The following is a 16139-nucleotide window of genomic DNA, read 5'->3' as shown; positions in this document are numbered from 1 at the left end:
ACCTGCAGTATGTTCTGTGGAGACCAATACAAGTGATCTGGATGTCTGACTAACTCAGATTTCATCCTATTTTTGAATGTTGAGGTAGGGGTGGTAACTCCGGTTTTGTTTACTGAAGATGCTAATAACCAGCAATTAAAGCATTTCTTATTCAAAAGTGAGCACAAATTGGTATACTTTTCATAGGAAAGTGTACAAGATTAAAGATCTTTTGAGGACACAGCTACTGAGCTTTAAAAATTCCCAAAAACGTCTATGAATTTTCAGAATGCTGAAAAATATTAATGGGTTTAAAATGTATGTTTAAATCATAATCACAAGTGTAGTTCATAAAAAAAAAAAAAAAAAAAGAGCCCAGGCAATATACACAGGAGAAATATATAAGAAAAACAGGCATGCCAAACAAATGTTCTTGAAAGTATTTTACTTCAAGTTGAAAAATGAACAGTTCCACTGTTCTATTTAAATAAACATTTGCAAGATATACAGTAGTTGTATGAATACAATGCTGGTCACAGAAAGGCTATTTAAAACAAATATATTTTCTTTCTGCCTTTCCCCCTCATGACAATATGTTTACAAAAAAAGAAAACAGAAATGTAAAGTAGTACAGGAAACTAGTTTCCCCATTTAATTTATGAAACACAAACTGAGGCAAGCATAAGATTCCTAAAGGAATCAAGAAATTTCTTGCCATAATACCACCTTAATATAAACACATGCTTTTTCAACAATTATGTCAGCACCCTCCAGATTACATTTACACAAAGGGTGATATGCAATAACATGTCAGCATGTTCAATGTAAATCAGATCTGTTTGAGTACTACAATTTAGAACAGTTCTTTGATAGCAGCCTACAATACTGGATCACTATAACATTTTTAAATTTGTTCCCTAAGCAGCTGAACACAGAAACCTAGATAATTTACAACAAATTCTTCAACACAAAAATAATACTGTGGTTACGCATAATGTGGTATGATTGCCAACAGTTTGCAAATAGCATATCAATATCTGATGGTGGTTATAGTCTGAATAAAACGATGAATTCACAATTTAAAATGGAAAAATTAACATTCTTTCACTTATTACACTGTGTTTATGATTTTATTGCTCTTGTAACTTCCACATCTTTGGAATACATTCTTCATATTTGAAGTAAAACATCAAAAAGTATTTCTGTAATAACTGGTTTGATCTACTCAATAAAATTCAATTCTAAAGTATTAATTTAATCAGTAATGTTGCTAAAAAGTGTTTTTTTTTAACATTACACTTTTCAAAGTTTTAGCCTATAAATAGGTGAGACAATTCTAAAAGACTACATATTTGTAGTCTCTTCAGCAGAAACATATGCACTTGTTCAGTGACTTTGGACTACTATATTTAGTCAAATCATTTACAAACATTCACGAAATGGAGTAAAACATTTACATGATAGTTAAAAGCTTTTGTGAATAAATACTCTCAATATAGTTGCTGCAACCATAATCATGTTTTGTAGCTTTTGCGCTCATTTAGGGTTTTTCCTTTAGACTTCAAAGCGAGCATCCACATTTCTGCTAGTTTCATCCTGTTTCCTTGGCAAAATGCCTGGCCTTATTTTGAGTACTAGTTTGCTAATAGCAATATATGAGAAAAAAAAAAAACACGGTAGCACAGATTAGGGAAATTGCAATCATTGAACCGAAGACCATTAAAATGCTATTGCTAAATATGGATGGAGAGTTAAAATACCAGATTAAAGGTACTTTATTTCTCGCAAAATATGTACACTTGTCTTTCTGACCAAGAAACTATGCACTTTTTAAAAAATATATATTTATGCTAGGTCATTGGAGCTTAGAAATACTCCTTATTCATTTGAGATAGATGAATAAGATCTGTTCAGAATTAAATTCACACTTGCATAGAACAAATTCAATGATTAAAAATGTATGAGGATTTTTAAATCTGCATACTCGCTCCGGTGTCAAACCGAACTAATGAACTGAAGGTTAATCACTGTAATGACAAAAATTGCTCCCCATGTTTAGTCAGTAATAGCAAAAGTAATACAAAACAAACTCCTACAGTCAAATATAAAATATACATTTCCATATATGGATTTCAATCTTTGATGACATTACTTTCTGTTTTAATCTTGAGGTAATCAGTTCCCCAATGCCGTAGATCAGCCTGGACTGAAGGACTGCCCTGCATAAGGTGCTCCATGGATCTGTGTGTTAGTTTTCAACTGAGCAGAATTCTGTCAATAAATCCTAAAATAACTATTCTGCATTCCTGAAATTGACTTGTACACCAAATATGAACATTATTAAACTTCAAAGATGATTTTAGTGCAAAGAAAACAAATCACTTAGCAATAAAATATCTCTGAGATTTACTGGCAAGAACTACAATATAACTGCAACACAGAAATTATGTAGTAACCAGATATGCAACCACTTATGAAATGTACAGGCTGTTAATACAAAATAAAATTACCAATACTTTAATATTTTAAAATAGATGTACATGTTTAGGTAAAAAAACAAAAACTGTGTGCAGAGGCAATGTAACATCACAAGAAAAGCAATAGAAAAGGATGCTTTAACGAGATGTAATAACAAACATTTCTCCTCAGAGGATTATATTTGCACATTCTGTTTTCCATTGAAATAATGTTCCTGGATTGTTAGGTCATTTTGGTTCTATTACAGAAATTGTGCTTCTAATACTCTACCTCCTTTCAATTATGAACAGAACAGATATAATCTTTAAACTAATCATTTGAAAACAATGTATTTATAAATGTAATACATGAAAATGAATAACAATCACTATTACAAATGTTCCTATAATATGCTAATTATGTACACTATAAAACAGTATGTATCAAAAACATGCACATATTTATTTTAAAGTATTTTAAGGTCTGGTTTCTCTCCAGTAGGCCGCCTCAAACCTCTCCCACATCAGCCAGTATTTTTATTATTATTATTTTTTGCTTAAATAACCACCCTCACACACATTGACTCCTCTCTCCACATTTCAGCATGAAAGCAGACTAGGAGATAGATACACGGGACAAGCTCCTGCTTTGTCTCTAGGCAACCCTTTTATATCAGTTAAAGGATCAGCCTTTTTACTTCGCTGACACTTTTTTCTTTTGAATATTTCTTTTCTTTAGTCTTAAGTCTTCAAGATCCCTCTAAGGCAAGGTAGGAAAATGCAGTTCCCAGTCGGCATCTAACAATCTGAAACCTCTGAACACACACCCCTGATTATGTAGTCAAATCCATGCCTGTACCACAAGGAAATTTCACAAAAAACAACAATAGAAATAGGCATCTATCTACCAAGTTCTGAGGCAGATTCCTTCTTGTGTTTTCGCTTTTTGCCATGATAAGATGGGTTGTTGTATTTGTTGCTTTGATGAGGTCTGTTCACCTGTGACGAACTGTGGCTAGTGTTTGGTTGACTTTGGCAACTTTTACTAAAGGATGAGCGAAATAATCTTGATCCGTGCTGGAAAGACAAACATACAATATGTTTAAGCAATATACTTGCTGGCACTTTACCAATTTCAATTTTCTGTTTTCAGAAAAATAAACTAAGCAGCAGCTTCAAGTTAATTACCATTAAACTATAAATTATGATACAATCAAAAAACAAAGCTAAAAATAAAATGCTACTTAAATGGTGAATAATTAATTTTAGTAGTTGAATACACCAGCTGCTATTGCAATGGTACTCTACTGCTCAAAAGACAACAAATAAAAGTGCTCTTGAAAAAATGCTTCTGTTCTAAATGTATACTGTACATCTGCCCCCAATTAACCTTATGCTCACTATGCCCATACCCATGCTACCCCTTCACAACCTCATGCCACAACATGCAGCTTTGCTCTATTTTACAAGGCTGTTTCACACCGATACTGGGTGCCGAATCATACACTTGTGGGGACATCTTGTTAACTGTTGTACAAAAGGGAGAAAAACGAAAGCATATCTGAACCGTATTAAGTATAACATTTGCTGCTATCCCTCCTTTCCACTGATCTCAGGCAGACGTGGATGATTTACTTGCTGGCAGACGTGAAAACGTCATATTCCACGAATAACTCATACATGTAACCTAGGACTCTTTGGCATGAAAAGTATTGCAAGTAAAAGCACGGAAAGATAAAACATTAAAAACATAATGAATGACGTACCACTAGTTGGTGTAAAAGAAGAAACAAAAAGTAGAACAATTTGGTACCAAAAACAAACACGCATTAGGAAAGCTAATATGTTTGACACTTAAGCACTAACAGCAGCAAAAGGAAGTGTCTGCTGTTGTGCAAAACAATTATAAAAAAAGATCGATTTCTTTGTATGTACGACGCAATGCATGGATGGGATAAGTAATTTTCCAAAGACAGTGTACTTTTCAAGTGTAAAATAGTCCCTCACAGATCCAAATGGAATTGAAAGGAATAACCTAAACAGACAATTGCTAGATGATCCAAGATGCACTTGATAACTCTCAAACCAAGCGGCACCGAAGCCATAGGAGCCAATGACTTATTGAGGCTGAGCCAAACTCCATTAGAATAGATATAAAATGCAATCTAATTGGCTCAAAAGGCTGCAATCCCCATTACACATCAAACCTGGAAAATGATTACTCATTATGAATTGTGCTTGAACTGCTTGAAGGCTGGGGGAAACAATGGAGTAGCACAACAGGCATTAAAACAACCTGGCACTGAAAGTAAAAAGGTGAGGCTTTAGCAAAGTGTATGCAGACCTACAAAGAACATATGTGGAGGCAGAGCACAAACTGACATACTACTGGCAGTCCTTACAAACAAACCCACAAAGAGGCATCAATGCACATGGATCAAGAAAAAAACATTTAGCAACACACACGAACAACAAATATACAGGCACCCATGCACACAGAGCAGAGACACTAAAGCATACAGCCGAAAAAAGTCAGATAATCCTGATAATCAAAGAAATACCAGTCCCTGTGATTTAAACCAGAAGATATACAGGCACTACATCCACTTGAAGGAATTCATTTACATACTGTCAACAAACAGATAATATAAATGATACACACTGCACTAAATGGTGCAGAGGCAACACAGAGACACATTCATAAACACACACACACAAAAGGTTAGACCGACATTGGTCCCAAAAATGACAGATATTACACCTAAAAATATTTGAGTATAAGTAGGCTCACAAAACTACAGACTCGTGCACATACAGGAAAAAAAGCACAAATGAACTCATGCATGATGGTCAACAGGGCTCCAAACACAAAAACCAGAAAACAAAACATGCAAAACCCAATGCACACAAAGGAACCTATAAATTCAGATGGAAAGGATGGACGGAATGAACAAAAACACCACAGTGAAATAAGCATGCATGGGAAGTTTCTACAACATTTACGTCAGTTTTCTGTTAACCATGAGAATTTATTTGGTTCTTAAGATCCTGATATTTCTTTTTTTAAGAGATTGACTGGGATGGGTTTCCTATGTGGGCATTTGCCTACAACTTGGTAGAAATGGGCTCAATTTACATGTAGTTTGCTTGCTTCCAAATCACTTTCATAATGTTCTTTGATTTCACCAACAGGCATGAATGGTTCCGTAACTATAACATATCAATATAACAAGAAGTGAGCTCCAAGCTTCTTTCTATTGTGAAATTAAATAACGTTTTCTGGAGTATTACAGACAGCCAAATATGATCTACTATGCTTGCTTCTAGTTATCCAGAAAAAAAAGAGGTCTTTGGTGGTCACCACAGAAAATGCACTAATAAACTGGAGCTGGCCAGTGGGAGGTTAAAAAAAAAAAAAAAACGTGTGCTCAGTAGGGGCCTCTAAGCAGGGCAGGAAAGCATGGGGCAATGGCCAGCAACTGGGGAACTGAATATGTTGACCACCAGAGGCATACAATTAACATAGACCTCAAAAAGGAAGCAAACATTGTCTATCACATGGAAATGATCAGGTCCACAAATAAGGGGGTGATTTTAGGAATCGGTAAATGAGAGAAAGGGCTATTACCGCTAAGACAGAAGATCAGAAGCCATTGCCTCATTAGGCCCCTAAGCCTGACCTCTCTTGTTTCAATATCAGAGAGCACAATGCACCAGAAATCTTAAGCATCCCTCTGCCAATTTTCAGTTTGGAGAGGATTGAACAAATAGGTAAGCAACCAAAGATGGTGGGCCTATGTTACCTCTGTAACTAGTTTCAATAACCTGGAAAGAAACCCAGTTTCAGATAACACATATCCTGTTGCTTCCTGGCCTTACTGAAGCCAAAGGCAACTTTTGCTCCATTTTGAGGGTACCTGGCTTGTCTTCAGGCTCTTTTGGTGTTTGTTTTGCTTTCTGCTGTGTTCCCTCTTAACATCTCTTGAATTGTACTTGAATTCCAGATAGGCTTTATCTAAGACACTGAGGCTGAGCAGGGTCCTGAAACTGTGTGCCTGCTCTGACACCTTCCCAAGGAAGAAATGGCTCAAGAAATAAAGAAGTGGATCTTTGCGGGTTCATATCTATGGTAAAAGAATACAATTTACCATTTGCAGCACCAATTGTGTTCGCACCACCATATTAGCCAATGCGCATTTATATATTTACTTACTTGTAGGTAACCTTAAATGTAGTTTTGGAAAAATGGAAGAAACTGTATCCTCAAAGTCAGCACTTTAAGGACCTAACCAAATAAATTACAGAGAGTTAAAGCTACAATAAACACCAAATGGTGCTGAGGGGTAGAAAATAATCACATATCAGAGAATATTATGGGAAGACAGGCTTTCAATATTACTTAAGCAAAGAAATCTTTGCCTCAATCCTGAAAGAAGTTTGTTCCACATAGCTATTACTCTGATGGATGTAAATGCCTAGGACAGAAGACTTATCTTGCGTTCAGAAAGATGGATGTAGTGCTGAAGAGTGTATTATGCGTCAAACCGTAGAACAGATTTTAATCAGCATGCAATGTTGAGCTGTATCAGGAGGGTTGACTGCCACTCTGAGGGTTACACAATGTCAAGAGGATGGAGGAGCCAAGTGGTAACCCACTGGCAGCTAGCTTTATTTATTTTATATCAGGGTGCTAATAACTACATATTAAGTCATCTGTGAGAGTAGGCAAGGGATAATGAAAGTGAGACAGTATTTTTCCTCTGAAAAGCCATGTTTTGAGCTTTTTTCTGAACTCTAAGTAGTCGCTGGTGAGGCGCAAATACAGTGACAGAGCATTCCAATGGGATGCTGCTAGGTAGGAAAATGAACGGCCCCCGTTTTTTCTTTTTTAAATCTGCTCGACTTTGACCTCAGTTTGCTTGTTGGCATGTAAAATTCTGCATTGGCTTGTAAAATTTCAGATTCCATCTTGTGTAGTACCATGAATGTGTGCCATAAAAGTCTGAAGCAAGCTCTTTTTCCGCATTGGCAGCCAGTGAAGATAAGCCAAGCAGCCAGAAGCTGAGCTAAACCTGTCCACCAGATTAGCTTAGTGGTGGCATTCTGAATTACCTGGAGTCTTACAAAAATATAATCAGCCATGCCCACAAACAGGCCATTCCCATAGTCCAATCTGCTCGATACGAGGGCTTGGACTATCGTTTTTCGCCAAGCGATTTGTATTCATCTGAAAAGCCTTCTCAAAAGTTTAAAAATAACAAAGCATTTGCCACAAACTATGCTGACTTGGACCTGTGATGATCAATGATAAACCCAAGAGTTTTTGCTACTTGCTTGGGTTCAGGGGCAACGCCTAAAGAGGGAGGTTACCAATCAGAGTTCTAAATCTGTTGGGGCCCTCCAAAGAGCAGACTTTCTGTTTTCTCAGCATTTAATTTTAGACACTTCAGTGAGGCAATTGATTAATTTGACTCTTGTTTCCTCGTGACTCTTCCTGATTGATATAATCAACTGGGTGTCATCTGCGTATAAGGGGGTCTGAAAGCCCCATTTCTTTACTATCTTTGCCAGAAAGGAGACAGATATTAAAAAGAGTTGGACCCAGGAAAGAACCCTGAGGTAAAACCGCATTTAGAAATGTATGACCGTGTTCTAAAAGTACTCAACTGAACAGTGTCCATCCTACTCATTAGGAAAGAGCCAAACCACTGTAAGGTTTCTGAGTGGAGGACAAGTTAATAGAGTATTTGCATCAGTAGACTATGGGAGACAGTATCAAAGGCCACTGAAAGTTCAAGTAAGATCAGTGCAGCCGCCTTACCCTGATCAATTACTGACCGGATGTCACCAATACCGCCAAGAGAGTAGACGCTGTGCTATAGTTAGCTCAAAAGCCAGTATGTGAGGAATCTAACAGTTTATTATCTTCTAGAACTTTAGTTCTCTGGCCATTTACTAGCTTTTCCAGAGTAAAAGCAGAGATATAGGCCAGTAATTGGAGAGAATGGAAGCATCCAAACCTGATTTTTTTTCAAAAGGTAAAATGACAGCTTGTTTCCAAATATCTGGGTAGGATGGCTCCGATCAGGATAAATTAAAAATCTGAGGAAAAAAAGGACTCAATATAGTGGCTAAACATATATGAAGTGAGGGCAGGAATCAAGAAGAGAGCCAGACTTTATCTCCGTCATCAACTTTGCCACATTTTCATCTGTGATTTTGTCCCAGTGAGTAATAACGTCTGGGTGAGGACAGTTTACCACGAGAACTCATCCAAAGAAAGTTGAGCTCAAATTTTCTCAATTTTATCAGTGAAGAAGTTTTCAATAGCCTCACAGTGGGCTGGTGTAGGGGGAATCAACTGTGAAAGACATGCATACAGTTCGTTTTAGGAGCTGCTGCTCTATTTATACTTTGGCTGACCTATTTTATTCTTTGTATACCACAATGTATGTTCAAGAGTTTTGCATTTCACTTTAGCTAGTCTTAGCTTAGTAGAGTACCATTTGTTGGAATGCAATGCTCTAGCTAGTTTATTTATTTTCAAAAGAGCATAACTATTTAGAGAGCTGGAAACAGCAGCATTATGATTTCCAATATGTTTGGCAAATTAATTATCTAGGTTAATAGATGTGGGATTTAAGTGTTTGTGAGTGTTTCACAATTTATACTGCTCCAGGACTGATGAAGAACTTGAAGTTTTTTTTTGTTTGTTACTCAGTAACCTAGCAGAGGAGACTTAGAGATTATCTGTCCAGATTAATGGAGCAATGTTCAGTATTTTAGTGGCCTTTATATTTGTGAATAGGAGATCTAGTGTGTGGCTGGCTTTATTAGTAGCCCCAGTAATCCACTGCCTAAGGTCAAGTATTCTCATGCCTTTCTCTAGCTGTCTACTTGTGGAGTCAGTGGGGTCCTCATAACGTACGTTATAATCACCAATAACTAAATAAGACTCAAGTTGCAAACAGAGAGGTGTGAGCTGGGCAAGGAGATTTGTAGGTAGTTTGGAGTCATGGCCTGATGGTTTGTAAAGAACCACATCTCCAAGCAATTCTTGTTCCTTGCAGGATTTCTTGAAAGCTAAGCTTGCACAGTCAAAAGAAAAGGATTAACATTCTATATGACCAGTAAAAGTGTCCTTAAAGATAATAGCTGTACTGCCTCTCGAGCGGCCAACTCTGTCACAATTCAGTTATGTGTATCATGATGGTCTGGCAACCGAGATTTCTGACTGAGTGAAATCTGTTAGCCAAGTTTCAGTGACAAACACTAAATCCAGGTGCATCTTTGGAATAATATCCCAGCACTCTAGGCAGTGTTTAAGTAGGGACCTGGTGTTGAAATATAAACATCTTAGCGTAACATTAAAATCAATATTGGCTTCTAATGCAGACGGCTCTATGACTGACCGGTGTGACTATTTAAAATTAAGACAGGAGAATAGTGGGTTTTGCTAAGATTGGTCGAGTTGTCCAATGTAGTTCACATGGGTAATTATTTCTTACCTGGTTAATAGTAAAACCGGCAGAGTTCCTGGCCCCATTCGGGCACAGACGGACTTGCCTTTGGCAAACCCGCTGCGCACAGCCTTCGTGAAGCCAAGTGGCACCCCTGCTTTTATCTCCCCTTCTCATTAGATCTAGACCACTAACCCAAAAAGATGGCGGTCAGGTGAACAGCGCTTCCAGTTCGGCGTAGTTTAAAAGGGCAAACAGATGCTGAACAGGGAATAGTGACTGAGAATAGTTAAAAGATTGATGCCCCCACTTTAAATTCTCTGTTGCCTCTAAGAAAACAGTGCAATTTCCTTTCATAAAAACAATTCAAATGTTTCCAAAAAGCACTGAAAAAAGATGCGCTGATATAAAAATGACATAACTTTGCTTGTGAAATGGTAAAAAAATATCAGTAAATTTAAAAGAATCATCTGAGCAACAAACATGATTGAAACAATTCACATCCAAAGTGCTCAGTAGCAAATCACAAATCAAACAAATGGCAGCAATTTCAGTGCGCAGTGCAGCATCTTCTCTTTTATCTCCCCTTCTCATAAGAACTAGACTCCTAACCCAAAAAGATAGCGGTCAGTTGAACAGTGCTACTTGTTTGGCGTGGCTTAAAAGGACAAACAGATGCTGCTGCTCCAGTTACCTGCAAACAGCACAAGCCTTGCTGATCAGGGAGTGGGTCCGGGGTGTAGTGAATCCTAGTTTGTTTTAATGGGATACAGGAGTTAGCTTATCCTGTGGCTTGCAGACTCGTACCCCCGTCACTCAGTGACTTTTACCCTACTTAACTTGCTCTGTTTTAGCGCATTAATTTAATTAATTCTTTTAAGATGGCTGCCTTGTTTTGACTAAGGCCCATGTTTTAGTTTGCATTTCCAGTGTCACTGCTCTAAGGCGTCAAGATCATGCGACAAATACAAACAAACTGTAGGTGTTCAATTTAGATACTTTCCCCTCTTCATGCTTTCGAGGGAATTGTTTATATTAATTACCGTCCCAAGCACGCCTTGTTATCTATTGTTTGGGAACAAACCTTCGTCACGGGTCCAAGTAGATCTGTATAAATACTCCTCACTTTATCAGATAGTCAGAGGGACTCCAACCACATGCCAATCACTGCTATCGATGCTGCACGTCGCCTTGATGCTGACTCAGTCTCATTCCAAGGTAACAAGGGTTGGGGGCTGTTCTCGTGGACATGGCATTGGCAGATTGAGGTTTAACATACCTATCTCTCTTCTAGGTTAGAGGTTAGGCCTACAGGCTAGGGTATGAGGACATACCACACACTTCATGTTATTTCATGATATTACAAGATGGTAGGGGTCTTTGTATTAATGACGCTTGTCTTTACCATTTTATTTCTTGCACTGTTCTTTATCCTAACCATTGCAGCCCATGCAACTTATCGCAGATTGCAGTTTTACTGAAATAAAACCTATTGAAACTTTACTGCATCTTCATTGCCTGTGTGTGATTGAGACATTGTTATTGTGAGAAGGGATAATCTCTGTTTAACCACAACGCTCCCTCAAATGTCACACTGTTGAGTACATACGTAAAGACTGCCACAAATCACCTTTGACTGTTTTGGGTTTTTGGTGAGGTACTGCTTGTGAGCCGGAAAGGGGGGGGGGGGGGGGGGGGGGGGGATGACAGTTGCGTTTTTTTTGTAGGATTGGCATAGTCGCCTACAAACATAAGTGCGGTCATCCTTAAACCAGCAGTCTTGCATAGAGCAAGAGTCCAACTATGACAAGGGTAGGGCATGATTATTCCATCGGAGCCCCTCAACTAGCTTTAAAATGTCAGGTTATACTATGGAAACCTTATTAGCAAAAAAGGTCAAGAGTTTTTCATAGATAAATGAGAGTAGTTCTTTGGACTTCAATATCCTGAGGTGTTGTGTGAAGTTAAAGATCTGCCTATTATCAGCTAATGAAATGTTAAGTTTGGAAACACAGAAAATTATTATTTGAAAGGAAGTGTTACATACCTGTAATCCTAGTTCTCATTAAAGTCGTAAGGGAGGAAGAGTCTTTTCATTATTGACCCCTAAAATGCGGAACAACTTTCTTCTTGAGCTTCAAAGTATTAGCACTTATGGTCCTTTTAAGCAGGCACTGAAGACACATTTATTCTGTTAACTTAGCCTGTATTTACCTTTTAGCAACAAGTTTTCTTCTGCCAAGATACTTCTGTGTATGTGCACTGACCTGTACCCTCAACATTTAGGATCCCAGAGCATGTTTTAAAGAGACACCCCACATCTTTCAGAAAAAGGCCACTTTTATTATAAAAAACACAAAGCAAAAATGTTTGACAGTCTATTAAAGGCTATGCTAGCCAACTTTCATTTCATTACCTATACTTTCACAAACCTTTTCCAAAGTGGTGAAAAAGAAGGGCAATGTAGCTAGAAAGGCTGCAGCCCACAAAGAAGTGAAAATGGGATGTGTTCCTTTAAGAAGCAACACCACATAGATATCTCACAATGCCCTGCCAGTGACCAGCCAGTTCCCTTTTTGGGAATCAAGAGTCCTGAGGGAATAGTAGTTATTTTTCCTGTTTTTTCCTCAGGATTAGGAGGGAAGGCTTCTCATGAATTCAGTGGGGAAGTTCCTGGATGAGAACTAGATTAAAGGTAAGTAACATTTCCCTTCTCATTCAAGAGTTCTTCATTCTTCTTAATTCTTCATATCAGTCTAACAAAGACTCAAGAGGAATACAAACTAACAAAACAGATTCCTTAAGAAAGCCTGCCTCACTTGGATATACGCCTTGGAACCTGAATCAAGACAATGCGTTGTAAAGGCATTTACAGACATCTAAGTGGCTGTTTTACATATTTCAGGAATGAAGACATTCTAGGACTCTAGGCTTACAACATTTTGTTAGCACCGTGATAACAAAATGCAAGAAACAATTCATCTAAAAATGTTTCCAAGTATCTAAGCCCTCATGAATGGGCCCAGATTTGATAAAAGGAGGATTTGATTGTCTCCTGTCCTTAGTTTTATCCAGGTAGAACTTCAAAACTTCCAAAAATGTTTGAATGAAAATAGTATGAATGAAATGGAAGCTAGATCCCACTTTTGGGCAAAAACGTGGACGAGTTCTCATGACAACTACACTTTTCTAGCAAAGTATGTAGGATTCATTACATGTAGGATTCATTCCATATACAACCTCAATCTCACTAACCCTGAGGGCAGAAGTGATGACTACATGGAAAGCTTTTTTCCAAAATATATGTTCCAAGGAAGCCTTATGAACCACTTCAAAAAGAGCACATTGACCAGGAGGACACGGTATTAAGCTCCCATGATGAGATGGTTTATTTATTGGAGGACAAACCTTGTTACTGCTTTCTAGACAATCTTATACAACCTTCCATACATGTTCCATAAGGACCAAAGCCTTAAAGATGTACCTTTTATTGAAGAAAACTGCAGCCTCACTTTAGCCAAACAGAGAAGATAAGGGAGGGTGACTTTCTCCTGATGGGGTTTACATTCTTCTGGATGTCCCAGATGCAGGATGTCCACCATTTGAAGGCATACAACACCCTAGCGAATGGGCGACTAGCCTCTCTTAAATGTTAAGGTAATGTAACGGAAGATTTAAGTGTCCATACTGTAAAAGGATATAATCCAGGCTGACAAGTTCAATGATGGAAGGTAAGAGTCAGATTTGACCCGTAAGGAAATCCAGTCTGCATGGTAACCACTTTTGTAAGATGCTGAAGGTTGGTGAAGCACTACTATCATGGCCATTGTGGAGCCATCGTCATTATTTGCTTGTATCTGTGGAAATACATACCCAAGCTTTCTCAATAAGATTATCAGAATGCACCTGTGTCTGGTGGAACCTGGAGGTGTAGTTTGTGCATTTTTTTTTAAATTTTTTTTTACACTTATGAGCAGATCTATCTACAGAAATCCCCACTCGCAAAAGACGTTTTTCGGCACCATGTCATTTTTGACATTCTTGAAAAAGCCTGTTGAGTCTTCTTTGGAGTTCTGAACTCCCAGCTGATGGACTGCTGTGATGTAGAGATCCTTGGCATTAACCAATTCCATACTGCTTAAGCCTCAAGACACAAAACTCTGGATCTGTTCCTACCTGCTTGTGTAGAGCGTTGTTATTGAGCTATCCATCTGTATCAATAGGGAGCTTGAAATTATACATGGAAGAAACTATTTCAGAGCTAGATCGACTGCCCTCAACTCTCATAGGCTCATACGGTTGGATTTCTCTTTTCTGACCACGTGCCTTGTACACTGTAGGAGATTCAAATGTGCTCTGCATCCCAGAAGGGAACTATCCATAACTTCAGTTTGCACTGGAACACCCTGATGAAATGGGAGAAACTGAAGAAGGTACGCTGATCAGCACCACAAAGGACGAGAGCAACACTGGCTTCCCAAAAGCCCACATATTGACACTAATGACCCTCAAGACACTGTTGCGGTGTGTACTTGCTGATGCATTCTTAAAGTAAATAATTAAACATGGTGACATTGATATTTTTGAGATTCAGACAGGACAGGCACGTATTCTCTGACTGAATACCAGGAACAGTGAGAACTAGAGATTGAACAACAATAGTACAGACACTATGAGCCACAGATTCTGTCTGGAATGTGTGAAGTGACCAGAATAATTATTTGACCATATGGAATGCTTTTCTAGAGTTACTGAGTCTTTTTTAGCAGCCAGAGAAATATTTCTATGGAGTAGATTTGTGAGTGAACGTTTGTGGGGATAGAGATTAACTCGATGGGGTGGTACCAGTGCCACAAGATCTGCATTTAAAGACACAGAAGAGGCAGGTGTTGGTGTATCCTGACTCCATGGAAGAGATGATTCAGTGTCGGATTGCATAGGTGAAATGCAACATGTTGGTGAGGATGCCCTAAAACACTTGAGTCTGATTTCTCAGGGGCTCTCATCTTTAGCTTACATACCTACTCTGCTGAAATGTACTCTCCTGCTGGTCCAACTAAGGTTGAGCAACCACCACTGCAGGACTTGTGCAGTTTCCTCAAAAACCTGGATGGAATCTGGCATGTTCCCTTGGTGCAACGACTACTATGACTTTAAATCCCACTGCAGCCTACATCCGACATCTAGAGTAGTCATGAAGCAGTATGCAGGAGACCATGAGTCCAAGGCATCTTGGAGCCACTCTCACTGAGTCCCAGGATAGAGGCTAAAACATTAGAATCACAGCTCATATGTTCGGGACTAGTTGAACTGGTGGGAAGGCTCAAAACTGCATTGTAGGTACATGGTTCGGGTGAATGGGAGCTTTACAGAGAAGTCACCTTTGACTCAGACACATTGATCGAAAATGCCCAAGGATACTAGGAAGTTTGCAGACATGTGAAGGTGGTCTACAGTGAATGTGGCGAAGCCACCCTTAACAGTCATTGAGGTAGGGGAAGACTAGTAACGACTAACCTTAGAAGATGTTGTGCAACCACCACAATCATTTTCGTGAGCACCTGATGGGCACTGTAAGACCAAAGGAGAGCACTGAAAAATGGAAATGCTCCTGGCCCATTCTGAATGGCAGGTGATGCCTGTGGGAACGCAGGACAGGAAGCTGGAAATAGGCACCCTGCAGGTCCAGTGCTACCATCAAGTCTTCTGGATCCAAGACAGTGCTTGGGCCAACGTAAACATCATGAACGTGTCCTTTTTCAGGAAGAAATTGAGTGGGTGAAGATCTGAAACGGGCTGAATGCCTCCCATCCTTCTTCGGCACCAAGAAATACTGAAAGCTAACATTCAGTCCTGATTTATGATGTTGGGACCGTTTCCGCGGCTCAGCTGTCCTTACGAGCCTGGACCTTCTGCTGTAAAATGGACAAATGTTACTCAGACATTCACTGTCATGTCCTTGGAATATACAGTGGATTGGAGAGTAATAGAAGGACACATCCCTGCTGGACTATATAAGGCACCTATCTGTCCTGCCAGCCACAGTGGTAATATTGTATCCTTCAGTCAACCAGCTGGACATGAGCCACAAGAACAAGCTTAAATGGTTTGGTGATGGGAGGGGCAAGACACTCAGGAATGGACTGCCCCTAAGGGCCTGCACACTGCTGGCTGGATATCTGACCTTGACAGGCCTAAGGCATTTGTTTCTGTGGAGGTGGGCATTGGTGTTGCCTTTGAGCCA

The 16139-nt window shown here is 38.9% G+C and overlaps 1 protein-coding gene across 1 annotated transcript in view; it reads right to left on the bottom strand.

Moving 5' to 3' along the window:
• Positions 1 to 407: 407 nt before the first annotated feature.
• TENT4B (terminal nucleotidyltransferase 4B) overlaps positions 408 to 16139 on the bottom strand; it is a 320397-nt gene continuing 304665 nt past the window's right edge. The window contains exon 12 of the mRNA XM_069218695.1: positions 408 to 3512. Within this exon, the coding sequence (XP_069074796.1) occupies positions 3336 to 3512 (177 nt within the window). The 3' untranslated portion in view covers positions 408 to 3335. The remainder of the gene's footprint in view (positions 3513 to 16139) is intronic.

Source organism: Pleurodeles waltl, chromosome 12 (assembly GCF_031143425.1).
Source record: "Pleurodeles waltl isolate 20211129_DDA chromosome 12, aPleWal1.hap1.20221129, whole genome shotgun sequence".
NCBI classification, from domain to species: domain Eukaryota; kingdom Metazoa; phylum Chordata; class Amphibia; order Caudata; family Salamandridae; genus Pleurodeles; species Pleurodeles waltl.
Note: the sequence above shows the minus strand (reverse complement) of the source record. Positions and strands in the feature narration are given on the sequence as shown.